The sequence below is a fragment of the Rhinopithecus roxellana genome, chromosome 11 (assembly GCF_007565055.1).
Source record: "Rhinopithecus roxellana isolate Shanxi Qingling chromosome 11, ASM756505v1, whole genome shotgun sequence".
Taxonomy (NCBI): domain Eukaryota; kingdom Metazoa; phylum Chordata; class Mammalia; order Primates; family Cercopithecidae; genus Rhinopithecus; species Rhinopithecus roxellana.
The window spans coordinates 77268236-77288177 of NC_044559.1; the positions used below are offsets into that span (position 1 = coordinate 77268236).

The following is a 19942-nucleotide window of genomic DNA, read 5'->3' on the forward strand; positions in this document are numbered from 1 at the left end:
ATGCATAATGCTTTATTTGATTGCCTTTTAATAAGAGAAAGGAAAATGAAGATGCAATGATATTCTCTTTTACACTTAATTACTTCTATGTAATGTCTCTTTTTTCCTGTGAATTCAAATTATTGTCTGGTGTCATTTGCTTTCAGTTTTAAAACTTTTAGTATTTGCTGAAAGGTAGGTTTGCAACCAATGAATTCTCATTTTGCTTATTTGAAATATCCATTTTGCTTTCAGTTTTGAAAGACAGTTTTGTTTCTCTTTCAAAACTTTGAATATGTTATCCTCTTCTCTTTAGCCTCCTTGGTTTTGCTGAGAAGTCAACTATTAATCTTATTGGGGATTCCACGCATCATTTTTCTCATGATAATTTCAAGATTTTTTTTTCTGTCTTTCAACATTCTGACGATAACATGTCTACTTATGAATCTCTGCATTTATCCTACTTGGAGTATGCTGAACTTCTGGAAATATGTTTTTCACCAAACTTGGGAAGTTTCTAGTCATTATTTCTTTGACTACTTAAAAAAAATCTCATTACACGTATGTTGCCCTTAATGGTGTCCCACATTATACGTGTCTCTGTGTGAGTTACTAAGATATCATTTGCACACCATATAATTCACACATATAAAATGTATACTTCAATGGTTTCTTAGTAAATTCCCAGAATTACACAACTATCACAATTTTAGAACATTTTATCACTCCCTGTCCTTTAGCAGTCCCCTATGTATTTCCTTTAAATGCTTTTAGCTCTAAGCAACCACTACTAATCTACTTTCATTCTTTCTAAATGCGCCTGCTGTTGACATTTCATATGAATGAACTCTTATGTTTTTGTTACTGGCTTCCTTCACCTAACCTAATGTTTCCAACATTCATCCAAGTTGTAGCATAAATTACTACTTCATTTATTTTTTTATGATTGAATAATATTCAATTGTACATATATATCACATTTATTTGTATATTCATCAGTTGATGGACTTTGGGTTATTTCCACTTTACACCACTATGAATAATACTGCTACGAACCTCCTTGTATAAATTTTTGTGTGAACACCTGTTCTAAATTATTTGGGGTATACACTTAGGAGAAGCAGCTCTGGGCCACAGGGTAACATTACATTTAACCTATTGAGAAAGTCCCATACTGTTTTCTGAGATGATTGTACCATTTTGCTTCCCAACAGTGTATGAGGGTTCCAAACTCTTCCTGGCCTCATCACCTGGGTTTTTATTTTCTCAACACCCATCCAAGAGGGTATAAAGTGGTATCTCACGTGATCTTGGTTTTCATTTCCCTAATAACTAATGATGTTGAGCATCTTTTCAGGTGCTTTTTGGCCATCTGCATGTCCTCTTTAGAGAAATGCTATTCAGATCTTTTGCCCACTTTAAATTGGGTTACATGTCTTCTAAGTTGTAAGGGTTCATTATTCTAAATTAAAATGCATAATCAGATGTATGACATACAATATTTCTTCCCAATCTGTGGGTTGTCTTCACTTTCTTGATGATATCCATTAAAGCAATAATTTTTTTCAAATTTCAATGAAGTTAAATTTATCTATAATGTGGTGTCAGTGAAAACAGCAGAGTAAAGACTTTGAAACTCTGCCCTAACATAAAAGCAATTAAAAGTCTGGCAAAGAAACTGTCAGAATCAACTTTTTTGGAACTTTAGAAACTAATCAAAAGCTTTCAGCATCCCAGGAAATGCTTACCCAAGAAAAATGGCTGAATCTCAGAACAACAGCTTTGTGGTATTTTAAGTTACTCTAGTCTCATTCTCCACTCCTTACCTCAGCAAAAGCCCTGAAAATAACAGCCCTCATTCCCAGTACTAGAGGAAGAACAGACTTCAATCACAAAACACTTTAACTATTTATACTGACCTGTCTGGTGGCTCCCTGGAAGACCAGCTCAGAAGGCCTGTCTTTATTTTGCCTAACTTGGAGTTGGTCCAGAGCTAAAGTTGCTAACTAGGGATAATGTTTAAAATATTAGCAGGCAAATGCTTTAATTGCTGCTGCCTGGGGTGACAGACAACAAATGGGACAGGCAATAGAATAACCAAAAAGCTTGGAAGAAAAGCCTGGGAAATGAGATGTCCACAGGGACTTTGGAAAGCTTTAACATATTCCTGAGAATTTAGAAGGTCACACTCATGCCCAGGGCCGTATGTGTGCTAAGAAAAGATGTGAGAAGGCCCTAAACTCTCACAATGGCCACTCTGGAGGCTGAAGGTGAAGGCAGAGTTGTAAGCCACCTGGCTGAATGTTGAAGATGTGTCACGAAAACACACAAGTCCCTTAGCAAACACTGGAAGATTTATTCATTCCAAGAGTTTATCTCTGTCTACTTATTAGTTGACCATTAAACTCACAGAACAAAGACTTTCATGGCCACAAATGGCAAAGAATACAAGCATTACAAAATCAGTTCAGAAAAGTCACTAGACAACAAGTACAAAATGCGGTAAGAATAACAAACCTGAGAGATCGGAGGGGAGAATCTGATTTTCAGTTGCCACATTACAAAATTCACACTTTTAAATTATTCAACAACAAAAAAATGAGATATGTAAAGAGGAAAGTATGACCCATACATAGAGAAAAAAGCAATAAACAGAAATTATCCCTAAGGCATCGTACATTTTGAACAAAGACTTCAACTCAGTTATCTTAAATATGTTCAACGAACTAAAACAAACCATGTTTAAAGAACTAAAGAGAAATACAGCTCAACCAGAAAGAGAACATCAACAAAGAGATAGAAATTATTAAAAGAACCAAATTGAAATTCTACAATTGAAAAGCACAGTAACTGAAATAAAAATTCACCAAAAGGGCTCAACAGTAGATGTAAGCAGGCAAAACAAAGAATCTGTGAACTCTAAGACTGATCAGTTGGCATACAGTCTGAGAAATAGAAATGAAACCAAAAAATGAACAGAGCCTGAAAGACCTGTAAGATACCATCAAGAATACCAGCATATGGCCAAACACAGTGGCTCACACCTGTAATCACAGTGTTTTGGGAGACCAAGGTAGGAGGATCCCTGGAGGCCAAGAGTTCAAGATCAGACTGGGCAACAAGCAAGATTCTATCTGTACAAAATTTTTTTTTAAAAGTTAGCTGGGCTATTTGGGAGGTTGTGGTGGAAGGAATGCTTGAGCCTAGGAGTTCAATGTTGCAGTGAGCTATGACTGTACCACTGCACTCCAGCCTGGGCAACAGAGCAAGAACCTGCCTTTCTAAAATAAACAGTAACAATACCGGCATACGCATAAGATGAGTCTCAGAAAGAGAGAAAAAAGATAATTCATCAGGAAGAATATCTGAATAACTGAAAACCTCCCAAATTTAATGAAATAAAAAAGAAATTTAATGAAAAACATTCATCTACCATTCTACAAAGCTCCAGAACCTCCAAGTAACATAAACTCAAAGATATGGACACTGGCACATTATAATCAAACTGCTGAAAGACAAGGACAGAAAGAGAATCTTGAAAGCAGCAAGAGAGAAAGAAGTGAGTCATCACATCCAAAGGACCTCAGGAGAATTAACAGCTGATTTCTCATTAGAAATCACGGATGCCAGAAGGCAATGGAATGACATATTAACAGTGTTGAATGGAAAATTAAAAAAAAAAAAAAAAACTATCAACCAAAAATTCTATATCCAGCAAAGCTATTCTTTTAAAAAGAAAAATTAAGATATTCATAGACGGACAAAAACTGAGTTTGATGCTAGCAGAATTGCTCTACAAGAAAAAAAAAAAGCTAAACGGAGTATCAAGCTAAAATCAAAGAACCCTAGACAGTAACTCGAACCCACACGAACGAAAAAAACAAAAACAAAACAAAACAAAAAAACAACACTGGAAAGACAAATATATTCACCAGCACAAATAAACATAAAAGAGTCTTTTAACTTGGAACACAAATGCTTTATTTAAGGGTGCATCTCAATTCCCATGTGGTGAGCAAAAAATAAAATAAAGGAGCAGATCCTGGCACACCATTCCCATTGGCCAAGTGGTTGAACCCTGCATCCAAGACCCAGTGAGCAGCCAAGTGAGGTGCAACCTCTGGGCCTCTCACTCTGACTCCAACAGAATAAGCACGTTGCCCTTGTGCATGGGGCTTTTTACATGGCAGATTTTGGAGCAGCAAGACAATGTATATCTGTTTGTAACTCTTGTTCTTCCCTCCTATCTGATTTTTAAAACTGCATAATTATAAAACTATGTTGATGGACACATAATTATTATAAAGATGTAGTTTGTGACAATAACAGCATGGGCAGAATGAAAAGTATATAGAGCAAATTTTTCACTATTGAAATTAACTTGAAATTAATCTGAAACAGATAAAACAGACTACTTTTACAATCTCCTGTAATAAAAATGCTGTCTTTTAAAACAAATTATCTATTGCATTTTTTTTTTTTGTTTTTGTTTTTGGTGTAATAGCTAAGAAAGCTTTGCCTAGAGAATGATCACAAATATTTGTTTATATTTTTTGTAAGAGTTTTACAGTTTTTGCTTGTATTTAGGTCTATGATCCACTTTGAGTTCATTTTTGTATACATAGTGTGAGGAACATTTTTTCTTCAAACTTATTTTTCTGTTTCACGTTGCATGTCTTCTATTAATCTATCTGCAGGTTTGCTGATTCTATCTTCTGCCAGCTCAAATCTAGTATTGAGCCTTTCTAGTAACTTTTTAAATTGTAGTTATCGTACTTTTCAACTTCAGAATTTTCATTTAGTTCTTAAAAAAAAAGTTCTCTATGTTCTCTACTTGGTGAGACATTAGAATACTTTCCTTAATTCTTTACACCTGGCTTTCTTTAGTTCTTTGGGTTTATTTATTTATTTATTTTGAGGTGGAGTCTCACTGTCTACCAGGCTGGAGAGCAATGGCACGATCTTGGCTCACTGCAACCTCTGCCTCCTGGATTCAAGCAATTCTCCTGCCTCAGCCTCCTGAGTAGCTGGGACTACAGGCACCCAACACCATGCCTGGCTAATTTATTTTTAGTAGAGGTGGGGTTTCATCATTTTGGCCAGGTTGGTCTCAAACTCCTGGCCTCAAGCGATCCACCCACCTCAGCCTCCCAAACTGCTGGCATTACAGGCATGAATCACTGCACCCAGCCTCTGATCACATAACAGCTGTTTAGCATTTATCCTAAATTTGGTATCCCTCAAAACAACTTTGTATTTCCTACATTTCTCTGTCATATGGGACACATACTTTTCTGTTTCTTTGCATATCTCAATTTTTGTGTTGAAACTGGACATTTTAGGTAACATAGGATCTCTGCACACTGACACACTGATCATCTTCCCTTTAGTGACTTGGCTTGACTAATTAATGTATGGCTTGAAGACTGCTTTCACTACTTAGGGAGTTTACAAGTTTGCCCTGCATTTGGCCAGGAACTTGTAGTTTAGAAGTTCTCTCTGGTCACTCCTCTGAGATGACAGCCTTCAGTATGCACACAGTCTTCCTGATGACAAGGAATGTCTGTAGTTTTATCTAGGTTGTCTCTTTCCCTGATTTTTTTTTTTTTTTTTTTAGACAGTCTCACTCTGTCACCCAGCCTGGAGTGCAGTGATGCAATCTCAGCTCACTGCAAGCTCCGCCTCCCGGGTTCACGCCATCCTCCTGCCTCAGCCTCCCATGTAGCTGGGACTACAGATGCATGCTGCCACGCCCGGCTAATTTTTTGTATTTTTAGTAGAGACGGGGTTTCACTGTGTTAGCCAGGATGGTCTCGATCTCCTGACTTTGTGAGCCGCCCATCTCGGCCTCCCAAAGTGCTGGGATTACAGGCGTGAGCCACCGTGCCTGGCCTCCCTGATCCGTTCTTGAAGCTTCTGGTTATCTGTTGGTATGACCTGGCAACTGTTTAACTTCCACTGTTACTGACTGCTCAACCTCCACTGTTACTGACTGCTCTACTGTTTTCTACAATACTCTAAAGTCTGTTACAAATAAAGTCAGGTCCTGTGAGAGTTAATTTTCAGTGTCAACTTGAATGGATTAAGGAACACCTAGAGAACTGGTGAACCATTATTTCTGGGTGTGTCTGTCAGAGTGTTTTCAGAGACTGGCATGTGAGCCATTAGACTGAATGGGGAAGATGTGCCCTCAATGTGACTGAGGCACAATCCAAACAGCTAGGAGCCTGGCCTGGACAGAAGGAAGAGAAAAAACTAATTCTCTTTCCCCGAATCTTCTCCTCTCAACCCCAACCGCATACCCCAGGAGCTGAGACAGCTTTATTCTCATGCCCTTGGACATCAGAACTCCAGGCTTTCAGGCACTTGGATTCAGGGACTTACACCCATCGCCCCTTGGTTCTCAGGACTTCTACGTCAGTCTGAGAGTTATACCATCAGTTTTCCTGGTTCTGAAGCTTCTGGACTTGGACTGAGTCATGCTACCACCATCACTAGGTCTCTAGCTAGCAGACAGCCTAGTGTGGGACTTCTCAGCCTCCTTAATTACATAATCCAATTCCCTCAAGACAAGACCTCTTACACTGGTTCTGTATCTCTGAAAAACCCTAATTCAGGCCTCTTGTAATGGTGTGTAGTCAGTTTTTGAAGCTCACTCCAACCCTCCACTGAACAGAACCTCTGTACCTTTATGCTATGGAACAGTTTGAGAGAATGGGAAATCAGCTCCTCAATGAATGCCCAAACCACAATCCTCCCTGTAGAACAGTTCTGTTGCAGGAAGAGGGGAATAGGGGTAGGGGTGGGGGACAAAGCTGTAAAAATGTAATCTGCCAAGTGGGTATATTTAGTCTTCCACTCAGAAATACTATGTATCTCCCAGTTACATCTTACAGGTTTGGTTTGGTGTCTGGTTTTGTTGTTGTTGTTGTTTTGCTTGCTGTTGTTTTTTGGCAGGCTCGTATTACTTTGTGCCTCTTATTATACACAGGTCTTATCAGCTGGGTGTGGTGGCTCACGCCTATAATCCCAGCACTTTGGGAGGCCAAGGCAGGTGGATCACTTGAGGTCAGGAGTTCGACACCAGCCTAGCCAACATGGTGAAACCCCATCTCTGCTAAAAATATGAAAATTAGCTGGGCATCGTGGTGGGCACCTATAATCCCAGCTACAGGAGCGGCACTTGAACCCGGGAGGCGGAGTCTGCAGTGAGCCAAGACTGTGCCACTGCACTCCAGCCTGGGCAAGAGTGAGACTCCAGCTCAAAAAACAAATAAATGGGTCTTCTTTTATTGTTTCCCAGTTGATTACTGTTAATTGTTAAGGAACGGTAATTTTCAGTGTACTCCTTTAAACTTTCAAGATATTAAAAGCATGTCATCTACAATTATGTTGGTCTCTCTCCCAAATTTAACTTTCATTTTGCTTTCCTATTCTTTGATATTAGCAATAGCTTATCATGTAATTGACGATAGCACGCAACATTTCACTCCTTAATTGAAAGACGTATTTCAAAAGCTGCCACAAAAACATAACCCTCACTTTTGGTTTAAGCACTTTAAAGTATATGGAAAAATTCTTATTTTAACACGTTAGAAATGTCTTCACTAAGTATTCAAATTGAGCACATTCTTGGCATCTCCTAAAATCATGACTTCTAAAATTGATGTACATTATATTTTTTCCACACTATTTACTTGAAAGTTTCCACTCTTGTAACAATTATTCTCTTTTCAAACAGAAAAGATTCCTAAATTTGGAGGCATTAACAGAAGCTTTGTTAAACTAGTCAAAAAGCACCTCAAAGATGACTTCATGAAATACTTCCTCCAAGATACTAATTACTTCTCAATTCTCCACTTATTGAGCGAGGCATACATAAATTAATAAACATCAAACTCAACCATTTCAACTCTCCATTATAGGGGAAATTTTCCACTAATGCCATACTCTGCGAACTAGCAACAACCAGCACCCTGAAAAATCCCCCCAGTAAGTTTTGCTAGATGAGATCCCTAATGGGTCAAGGTAAATATGCTGACAGCAAGGATCCTAAGAAGATGCTAAGGCAAAGAACAGAGCAAATGTCCCAAATGGCTCTGTTAAGAAAGTTAAGGAAGGAAGTAGATGTCAATGGTGAAAAGGAATCTTATTTTTTAAAAATCAAGATAAGTTGTATGGAATTAATATATAATATTCTGTTTTTAATTCACCTCCATTTTCTCCCATCCCAAGAACTTCTATTACTTTTTCTTAACAGCTATTTCAAATCACTATATCTAAGTCCTTTTCCCAACGAACCTGCACATAATTTCTCACAGCATTTCTGCTCTCATTTTTAATCCCTTCGTAAGTTGCATTACTCTTAGCACACAAATGACCTATTTTACCCACTAACCACTGTCATTACATTTACAGTCTCTTCATTTTTATACAAATACATCTACCCTAGAAACTTTATATACATACATTTTAGTTCGTACACTTTGTAGCCCTTTTACACAGGTGGAGTACATCACCAAACTTATCAAGCTTGTGTTTTGTAATAAAAATCCCACTCTGAAAGCAGACTTTAGGGAATTCAAGCAACAGTTGGTAAACTATGCCTGGTAGCCCAAATTCAGCCCACTTCCTGTTTTTGTAAATTGTTTATTAAAACATAGCCACACTAATTAATTTATATATTGTCTACAGTTGTTTCTGCGTTGTGAGAATTGAGTAGTTAAGGACAGAAACTAGAAGGCCTACGAAGTTTAAGTTATTTATCTGACCCTTTATTGAAAAAATTTGCTAGCCCCTCAATGAAAACATTTTTCATTAAAAAATGTATTACATTTCAATTCGTATTACTGAATACTTAGCAAGATAAATTCTTTGAAAAGTGAATGCTTTTTAAGTAGATGCCAAATAGTGAGAGACGCATTTCAGTGGAGATGGACAAATTGGAAAAAATAAAACAAATTCCTGACCCAGAATTTCAACTGCAAAACTAAAACTAACTCTTCAATTGTAATAAGAACCTTGAACTACTGAATATATTTTGGAAAGTCCTCTTTGAAAAGCCACAAAAAAATAAAGGATACAGGATTTTGTTTTGGATTTTCTGCAATGGCAAAAATGAAGCTCTAAGCAGGTTTGCCTCCCTCAGAATAACCCTAAGTTAACAAAATCAGAAAAAGTTCCAACTAGAATATCTGGAGCATGAAGCTTAAATGGCTGTTAAAACTTTAAGGCAAGAAGTACATATCTCGACATTATTTTCCTGATAGGGCTATTCTGAAATGTAATTTTATAGTGCTGCGAATATTAGCAGGGAAGTTCCTTCTCTCTCCTCTCTATTTACAGCAAATGATGCCACTGTAACAAACAGAGCATTTTATGTATGTAACAATCAGAGCATTTTATTTTTATTGCCGTTAGGGCACTGAAGACTATAAGCCTCTCTATGGCTTACCTTGCCAGCATAACCATAGTAAAATTATGGTATCTGTTACCTTTCTTAAACAATATATCATCTATGATTTGGGGAAGAAAAAAAATCCCACACTTTATCTTGTACAGTTAACTAGCATTGAAAAAACACATACACTTTAAAATCTGTATTTCCTAGTTAGGGAATAAAATGTCCATTAGATTTTAGCACAGTAAAAAAATTCTTGTGTAAACACAAACTTAAGATAAATTTAATTGAAAATGCTCATTACAGAAATTAACAATGCTTACCATTCTTTAAACACCATATACATTATTAATATATACTGTATATTTCCAATTAACTCCATTCTTAGGCTCAATTTAAGAAACACAATTGTAACATTTTATACAAAAAAATACTTCACTAAGAAAGTAGACAAACTGCACAAAACAGTACAAGTATAATGTGCATAGCAAGATAGCTTGAAGCATTCTATGTATGGCTTTCTTTAAAATAAAACTATTAGGGGAATGGGCCCATTTGGGACCTACTGTTACAGTTGACATATGTAAACGGTTTCACATCTTTTTTAGGCACTTGCTAACAATAGTGTTCAATCCCTGAAAAACGAATTTACCTCAAAAACAAAATCTACATCTGAAATAAAAACCAAGAAAATAACATGGGTAAAGTCTTATATATTCCTTTTAAAGTAAACAACCAGTTTTATTAGTGCATGCACAGAACTAAACTGAAAGAAAATAAACTTATGCCAAAAATTTCTGTGCAAAATTTACATAAAAGGTACAAAAATATGTACAGATTTAATTTGATATATACAGAAAAGAAGCCCTGAAGTTTTCATCAATCAATGAAAATGTCATTAACACTTGTAACAATGTAACAAAAAATCATGTAGCACGTAATTTTGTAATACAAGAACTCCATCATCCAAAGATCCAACAAAATTTGATTCAAACTTACAAGGTGAAAAATCTAAATCTATGATTCTGTTGTCATCATGAAAACATCCATTTTAAAACTCTGTTGGGCATGTCCCTTAGGAATCTATCCCAAGGTTTTATGCACTGCCTCTGGGTCCACTGTTGATGCTTCCTTTTTCAAATGCCAACAATCTGTATATATGTTTTGGGTTGTCAGTCACACTGAGAAGCAGCTAACCGAAATGGTTTGTCCTAATTTGGACATGTTCAAATAATAAAGTAAATACAGACAAAAATACATTGTTTTGGTAAAAAATTTTAACTTTCAAGAAAAGCCACTTCCTTGGAAGTGCTCCTATGTTCCATTCTTTTTAAAGGGATGGGAACCAAGAAGAAAAAATGGCCATTTGTTTATGGTGGACAAACAACTTAAATGAGATAAGCATAGTTCTGTGCCAGGGGATCATCAGAGAACATAATCAAATTCACAACTATGTTCAAGTTCTTTAACCAAACTTTCAATGAGACAAAAAGTTTAAATTCTTCTCTTGAAGCTGCCCATCTACTGAAATGTTTGACATAGTCATTTAGAAAAAGAAAATCACCTTGGGAGAGTGTTCCCAATCTCTGATACGTGACAGAGTTCAACTGGAAAACAAATTTACTTGCCAAAAACTCTTCAAGCATTATATGAGGTGTAACTGTAGTGAGTTAAATGTATTTTCAAGGAGCCTAATATCCTTCAAAATAACTATATTTAGCAGACATAGACTAACTTCTTTACCCAAATTCTCTCAAAGTATCTTCACAAATGTGAGAAACTCCTTCAGTTCTATGATGAAAGAGCTCTCCATCTCCAGAGGAGCTACACTTAGATGCATAAGGCTGGTGGAAGAAGAGAGGGAATGGGGGTGTCAGCCATTACCCTCTACTAAGAGTCACTAAAGAACTAAAGTGGGAAAATTGTTTTATCAAAATTTTCTTTAGCCCTAACTTCCCAAGAACACGTTTAAAAAATTAAATCAAGGTACTTCTGTGCTGTGATTAGTTTCTTTCAAAACTTCTGAGTGCAGGGATAGCAGTTTCAAATATCATACATACAACTTTTACTCTTCCACAGAAATATAATCAACTTTTTAAATGTTCAATTTCAGGTACTATACTGAAGTAGAAAATGTCTGCATTACGGTAATTCAACCCATTGTTTTCTCCTAAGGTAATTTTACTTCTCTTTTCCTTGGTAATTATGGTCAACTATTCTAACATGTTCCAATCCCGAGTAGCTTCCATTAAATGTCTCTGCCCATGACCAGCCCAAGTATCCTGATTGTCAAATACTCTACCACAAAACCAACAGTTAAATTTAGCCTTCAAAATATTTTCAGAGGTAGTCTTCACAATCTGGTAATTGTTTTTGCTTGTCTTTTTGAGTGTTAATTTTAGCACAAATCTTTCTTTCACAGAACTAACAGGTTTAAATGTTTTGTGCCTCTTGGAAAAATCATCGTAAGTTGTTTTAGGAGGGTTATAACAAACTGGTTTCAGTAAAGCATTTATAGTTCTTTTTGACAATGAAACCTTAAGTACACGTCCATTAAATTTAGCAATAGTTTTCATTACACTTACTACTTCTGGTGCATCTGCATCAGGATGATTCAAAACTACAACTGGTTGGTTCCTCCTAGGACATTTCACAAGCTGTTTAGAACTAAAAGGGAAAAGCCGCAAAGTTCTGACGGAATCTTTTGAAAGCCTAGGTCTGCTAAATCCAAATGTTTCACGGACATCTTCAGGTTTTGCCTTTTCTTTACACTTCCTATGCAATGTTGCTTTTCTTCTTGGAGGTTCTTGGTAACTATCCCTACACTTTCGTTTACAGTTTCTGTTTTTAGATACAAAGGCAGTTTCAGAATCTTTACTTCCATGAGTTTTTGTTTTTGAAAAAACTTTTTTGGAAGTCTTTTTTCTATTGAAGTTCCTCTCAACTGTACAATTTGTTTTACACCTTAATACTCTCGACTCTGAACAGTCACTGACACATATTGGTTCCGCAGAAGATTCTGGGCATGTTGCAGTAGAAGTTATCACAATTTCATTTGCTGGCATTAAGTCATCTAGTAAGAAGGGTAAGGCATCTCTAGAAGATTCTGGCTCTTTCTGCTCTCCTATAATCTGATTAGATGGTACATTGTCTTTTTGCAATGAGGATGCAGAGTTGCTTACTGACAGATTATTAGCAGCAGTCACATTTAAAACAGGGTTAAAAATTTTCAGCAATATTCTTTGTGGTGTTCCTTCAGGTTTCTTTGGCTGTATATTTTGATAAGTACTATTTTGGACTAATTTGGGCTTAAGCAGCTCAGTTTTATTTGGCATCACACACTTTAAAAAAACAGCTTGTTTGCCATCAGGCAAGAAGGTATAAAGAGGTGGTTTTGGAAAAATCTCATTCTGCTGTTTTACTGAATCAGAGATATTTAACTTAGTGCTCTGTTGCTCAGATAGCACGTTAGGAATAAGAACAGCTTTCACAGAACTTGTTGGTTTCAAAATGTAAGGGCCTTTTAATGGCAAAGTATTTTCTGAGCTACTTTTCATGCTCAAACAACTGCCAATGCTGGAACAAAGTCCAGGTGTAAGACAATTATTGTTTGGTTCTACCTTCAAAATAGGTGTTTTGCAAGGCTCCTTAGTCACAGTTGCATGAGCTTGGGCACCCTCGGTTTTGACAGCGGAAACACCTTCAAGTTTCCCATTATTAAGTGTTAAAATCATCCCAGGTTTCTTGTTGACAACAAGGGAAGCAGGGATACCTTGTGAATTAACCAATGGAAGTGCATTTCCGGGAATAACCGGTAGCCCAGGCTTGTTAGTAATGTTCAATGGTATTAAAAATCCTTTCGAAGTCTGAACAATTATAGTTTTTTTTTGTTCTGAATTTAAAAGTGGACTCTGCATATAAAAAGAACCTAAATTTTGTGTGGTGGCTCGTAGTTTGTCTTTTACAAGCTGCTGTGTTATTATTGCATCTGACTGAGTCTTAAGTAATGTGCCAAAACCTGAAATTCTAGGCATCTTCTCTGAATCTCTCACATCTTGTGGCATTGATGGCACTTGTTTTTCTTTTCCAAATTTCAAATTCAAATCATTTGTAGGCACATTCATACCCACACTGCCAGGTGGAACTGGGAAGATGCCTTGCACTTTGAAATCTTTCGAAGATTCAACAATTTTGCTTTCTCCCTCATGTTTTTGAAATGACTGGTCACAATGAAGTGGTAGGCCTTTATTTGGAGTGTTACTAGAGTCTTGTTTTACATCAGGTTTTATTTTCAATACATCCTGAAGCAATTGGTTTACTTCAGGTGGCAGAAATTCTGATGCCTGTTGGCTCTGGAGAGAGAAAACAGATGTGATTCTAGGCATCATAGGTGAATCGACATTAGAAAAGTCATCCCATTTAGATTTTTCAGTCGCACACTCTAAATTTTGATTTTCATTACTGTACAGGTTTTGTCCATCAATGTTTTGTCCTTTTTCTAAAACATACTGTTCTTCAATTTCAGATTTTGTTTTTAAAGTTCCATCTTTATCATTTAAAAGGCTAATAGATGCTAACAGGCTATCTGGTTTTGAGGTCTCCTGCCTCACTAGTGATAAAAATGATTCACTAATTGGTTGTTGGACAACTGTTTTGCTGGATGAACATTCTCTTTGAGGGTTTTCATACACTGCTGTTCCTGAAAACCTACGACGTTTATTAGAATTATTCACTTTTGAGTAATTATGAAAAGGTAATGATCCTTGGTTGGAGGATTCAACAGGTAGCTCAGAGTTGACATAATTAATGCAATAATTATGCATATCTCCACTGCTGTATGCATTTGGTTTGGCAACACAGTTGACTTTATCTGGACTTTTAATGGTGGTACCTAATACCTCGGGGTAACTCTGAGTGAGATGATTTCCCCAGAAGTCAACATTATCTCTTGTTTCAAATTTTGTGGTCAAATTCACTGATGATGTAACCAATTCTGACATTGTTGACAAAGAAGACACACTTTTCTCATTATCCATTGTTTGAAGCTTATTATTCCTTTGAGATATCAAAGTCATTTCTTTTTCTGAACTTGCTTTCCCTGAAAGTATAGAAGATGAACACGAAAATGGAGTAGCTGCTTTCATATAAACTGTGTCATTTAACTCAGTTGTTACTCCTGTCAAAAATCCATTAGTGTCCAAAGTCTGGGGCTGCAAATTAGCAGTACTGTCCTTTGCAGCACCTGAGTGTGAGTCTGGTGAACATGTATTTTGTTTGATAGGCACCAATTTTAATACAATATGCTGTTTTCCATCCATCATCCTGAAGCCCATAAACTTAGCACTATAGTTAGGGGGAACTGCTATTTTATTATTTTTCAGCATTAACAGCGTAGGTCCTAGTACAGCAGTCTTCACGAAACCTGAACTAGCATTTGGTCCCTCTTCAGCTCTATTACCTTGCCCAGTGGACACAGGGGTTGGCTTCTCTGACTCTGATTCAGGGGCTTTATCATTACTCTCACAGTGTAGTCCTTCATCCTTTTCTTCACTTAAATGCTCTTGAACAACATGGCTCTGGTCTTCAGATTTCGTCTGTGTTTTGTTCAGTTTTTGAAGCACTTGCGTGTTCTTTTCTATAATTCTATCACTTCCACTGTTAATTTTCTTACGTTTCCAGAATGTCTTCCTTGATGCACCTATTTTATATCTTTTCAGTATTAGCTTAAGTCCTGCTGAAGTCTTTGCCATTTTTTTTTCATATTTGTCTTTTTCCAGTTTTTCTTTTGCATATAAATGTTCTTTGTGCAAAGTTATAACATGTCTTACAAGGTGTTCTCTCTTGGTGGCACCATAGCTACAATATTGACAAGTGAAGGGAAAAGTACCAGAATGAATATGAAGGTGCTTCTGAAGCTCTCCTTTGGTAAAACATACATGATGACATTTACCACACTTATAATGAATTTCGTTATGTCTATGAATGTGCTGAACAAATGTGCCAACATCCTGGGTGGAGAACTTACACTTTTCACATTGAAAATTACCATTAACACAATGCGTGGATGTGAAATGCTTTGTCAAGTTCAGTAAAGTATATACACTCTCATTGTTACAAATGTCACATTTTACTAAAGTGCTTCTATGGGTTCGTCTGTGTTGTTTAAATACCTGAAAGTCATTTGCTGAAAAGCTACACATTTCACAAGGATATGAAGGTAATTCGCCATGGTGCCACATTTGAAAGTGTTTCTGCAAATCATTTGGACTATATCGAGTGTTGTCTCGGCATTTTAAACAGCTGAAATTGAGTATTTTTGCAGACATTTTTATACCCTCTTCTTCAGCTCTCTCAGACTTATGAAGCAATGTACACTCCTCTACACAGCTTACAGTCTTTATACTGATAGATTTTCTTGCAGTCTGCTGTTTACTCTGAAATAATTTTCTGTATTTGTCAACTTCATGTTTCAATAGGACTTCATTTGGAATATTTATTTTTGGCAAATGAATTTTCACATTTTTTAGTTCATAATGAATACTTTCTGAAATTTTTGGTTTAAGCACTGATCTATCAACTATCTCATTTTTCACATCATAATCTTTTTTTAAAGTAGTTTGTTTTTCATCACAAAATAACTCTTTCTGTTCAGATGGCATGATTTAACCAAAAAAGTCCCAATTTCTTTTTTTCTGAAAACTCTTGAAGTTATCTGTAATTTAAACAGGAAACGATACTGTGTAGAGACATCTTCAAAATACAGGATTTTTCCCACAATAACTCACCTAAAATTAAACAAAGAATTGAAATTCTCATCATAAAAAATAATAGTAAATTTTGTATCTGTAAGTTCATTTTGGCACAAAGTAGGAATGTTAATCAAAAACACAAATTAAATATACAAAAGACTTGTTAAGTATTTTAAGAACAGCTTACCAAGAAGTAATAGTTTGAAGTAAAAATAACACTAATCTGGAAGTCAGGAAATGCAAGCTCTAGTTCCAGCTCTGCTGTGTGACCTTGGGAAAGCTTCAACTTCTCTGGACCTCAGTTTCCTCATCTAAAGAAAACCACAGTTGGATAAGTACGCTCAAGCGCTAAGATTTTTATATTAAGGTGATAACACAGTTTTTAAACAAGACTTTAAAAATCTCAGAATCCTAAAAAGTTCCAATTACACACATGTGGTTTATCCATATACTATTAACTTTTTCATTTGCTTAGTTGATCTAATAGCTATTCCCTGTGAGAATCCCAACAGACTTCTCTCCAGATTTTCTACTTCCTTAGCTCCTCAGAGATAATCTACAGTTAAAACAAAAGCTTCATTCATCTAACAGAAACAACCAAAGACAGTATCTGCTTATCATTACTAACAGGTTAGCAAACAAACAAACAAAAAGAACAAAGAGGAAGAAATTTAAAAGAACAGCAGCACCATTTTCCTGGTGTAGTCCTAAAGTTTATCTACTTACTACCTTTCTGGTTCCCTACCATTTTGCTATGTGGATTTATATCCCTAGAACTCTAGCCAGATGACAGCAAGGAAAAGCCCTTGGCAGATTAGAACATACCCATCACTACCTACCTGCATTAATTCAAGCACTTACTGGTCATGTTACTTTAGACAAGTCTCAACCTCTGTGTCTTAGTTCCTTCATCTGTAAAATGGGGGAAAAAATTAGTACTTCCCCTATGTCTTTCACAATGTTGTTGTGAATATAAAATGAGAAAATACATGTAAAAATATCCTTAAAAGTGCTATATAAATCATAGCTACCACTATTACTCTATGTGATTATCATGTGTGGGACATAATATATTGTTGAGACAGGAATCTGAATACTGAAGGTTCAGTCATTAAAATATCAAATTGCATTATTAGAAAAATTACATGTTTTTAATTTTGTGCTATATATATATGAATAGACAAAATCAGATAAGCTAAACAAAACATAGTATAAATCACATTAAGCTCCCCTTCCATAATGTCTATCCAAAGGTCTCAGCTTTAAACTTCAATTAATCTAAATACCTATGAACTTTAGTGTTTTAGAAATCCTTTACTGAGGGAATGATTAAAAGTTGAATTACTTACATATTAAGAGATCTATAATAAATTAATCAGAAGGATACCAATTATTGAATTGTTTTACATGCCACGACTAATACAGTAAAATGTGAATCTAGAATGGGACGTTTGTCATAAAACTTTAGTATTACAAAGAAAAAGTAATACAAGATGAAGGCCTTATGAAGGGTTTTTAGGGCCCTAAAACAAGAAAAGCTGAAAAAGTAACTGGAACTGTCAGGAAACCAGGAGAAAAGGCTGAGAAGAATTATCTGACTGCTATTCTTAAACAAAGATGGGGCTTACAGATGATTTCAGAATGACTAGCAAAGCAGAGCACTTGCCTTTCTAGGAGAATGAACTAGACACTAATTACCAGTAAGAGAAGGCTCTACAATCCAACAGTCAGGTTTTAACTCACTGCTTTGTTAAGAGAAAAGAAAAGAAAAAAAGAAAAGAAAGAAGAAAGGAAAGAAGGAAAAAAAAGAAAGAAAAGAAAGGAAGGAAGGAGGGAGGGAGGGAGGAGAAAGAAAGGAAGGAAAGAAGGAAAGGAAAGGAAGAAAGAAAGAGAGAGAGAAAGAGAAAGAAAAGAATGATGACAGGGTCTCACTCTGTCGCTCAGGCTGCAGTGCAGTGGCGCCATCACGGCTCACTGCAGGCTTGACCTCCCAGGCTCAGGTGATCCTCCCACCTCAGCCTCCTGACGAGCAGCAGGGATTACAGGCATGCGCCACCATACCCAACTAATGTTCTGCATTTTTTGTAGAGATGAGGTTTCACCATGTTGCCCAGGCTAGGTGTAGAAAGAATTGTATGAGTTTATTAAAAAGAAAGTAGTATTACTAAATCAAGTGTTCAGTTCTCCTTCAGGGACTAGGGCAAGAGTGGGGAAATGGAATATATGTAGAGGTAGGAAATCAAACTGTCTAATCTTGTAAGATACTCTAATATGTAACTCAGGAGTCAAAATGGTTGTGAAATAAAACATAACAGCTTTGGCTTCCTTCTCTAATAATGTCTCACTTAGACTTTGAGAATAGGATTATTAAAATGTAATACACACTTTTTCTGTTTGAGTATCAAAAAATTTTAAGATGCCTAGCAGATGGAAACTCAGTATTTACACTGCTTATGTCCTATTTCACATTTGACACCTCTTCTGTGCTACTGGAGTTTTCATGTGTTTTCACTAGTTTCAACTTCAAATACAAGAGGTTCAAAAGCTTCACTGGGAACATTTTTGTAAGTCAAAAAAATGGCATTAACAATAAGGATAAAAGAGACCATCTTATTAGGAAATCCACTTAGCTCTTACTTAAGCTTGGTAACTGTTAAATAAAGTTGAATGTCAATCTTTTTCGTATTCAATGGCATATACAATATAGCACTAGAGGAGTTTGTGTATTTTAGGTAGTTTGGGGTTATTTGCCCTCAAATTTTAAGTTTCTCTGGAGAGTCTATTATATGTCTTCAATTATGTTCAATTTGTTGCATGGGGAAGCAATCTGTGATGGTTAATTTTAGGTATCAACTTGACTGGATTAAGGAACACCTAGAAAACCGGTAAAACATTACTTCTGGGTTTGTCTGTGAGGGTGTTTCCAGAGACCAGGATGTGAGTCAGTAGATTGAGTGTGGCAGATTTGCCTCAGTGTGGGTGGGCACCATCCAATCGGCCAGGGGCCTTGGCAGAACAAAAAAGGAGAGAAAAGGATTTCCCCTGCCTCTCTCTTGGAGCAAGGATACTCTTCCTCCTGCCCTTGGACATCAGAACTCCAGGCTCTCTAACCTTAGGACTCCAGGACTCAGACCAGCAGCCCCGCTTTGGTCAGGCCTTTAGCCTCAGACTGAGAATTGGACCATCGGCTTCCCTGGTTCTGAGGCTTTTGGACTTGGACTGAATCACACTACCAGCATCCCAGGGTCTCTAGTTTGCAGACAACCTGTTACAGGATTTCTCAGCCTCCATAACCGCATGAGTCAATTCCCTTAATAAATCCCCTCTCATGTATTTTTATATCTATCAATCCATATACACTCAATGCTGCATAATTATGTTTTAGTCAACAATGAACCAAATAAACGTGGTCTCAAGAGATTATAATACTGTAATACTGTAATTTTGCTGCATCTTTTCTACATTTAGATACACAAATACTCATCATTGTGTTACATTTGCATACACTATTCAGTACAGTCACATGCTATACAGGTAGCCTAGAAGCAGAAGGCTATACCACATAGCCTAAGTGTGTAACAGGTTCACCATCTAGGCTTTTGTAAGTACACTCTGATGTTCACACAATGACAAAATAACCTCATGACTCATTTCTCAGAACATATTCCCATCGTTAAACAAGGTATGACTGTGTATGTATCTTATTGGTTCTGTGTCTCTGGAGAATTCTGACTAATACACAAACATGATATCTGACAGTAATTTATACAAAGGTTGCCACGTATGGACAAAACATGTTGCGAACATCTCAACA

At 36.5% G+C, this 19942-nt stretch overlaps 1 protein-coding gene across 14 annotated transcripts in view; it reads right to left on the minus strand.

Moving 5' to 3' along the window:
- Window positions 1–8620: 8620 nt before the first annotated feature.
- Window positions 8621–19942, minus strand: part of ZNF518A (zinc finger protein 518A) — a 34511-nt gene continuing 23189 nt past the window's right edge. For 5 of the 14 annotated variants that reach the window (XM_030940275.1, XM_030940278.1, XM_030940272.1 and 2 more), the window contains 2 exons: window positions 16316–17040; window positions 8621–16164 (listed from right to left, as the gene is read on the minus strand). In XM_030940275.1, the coding sequence (XP_030796135.1) occupies window positions 11593–16038 (4446 nt within the window). In that variant the 5' untranslated portion in view covers window positions 16039–16164; window positions 16316–17040 and the 3' untranslated portion in view covers window positions 8621–11592. The remainder of the gene's footprint in view (window positions 16165–16315; window positions 17041–19942) is intronic. The other 9 variants (XM_030940284.1, XM_030940273.1, XM_030940285.1 and 6 more) reach the window with 4 other exon arrangements.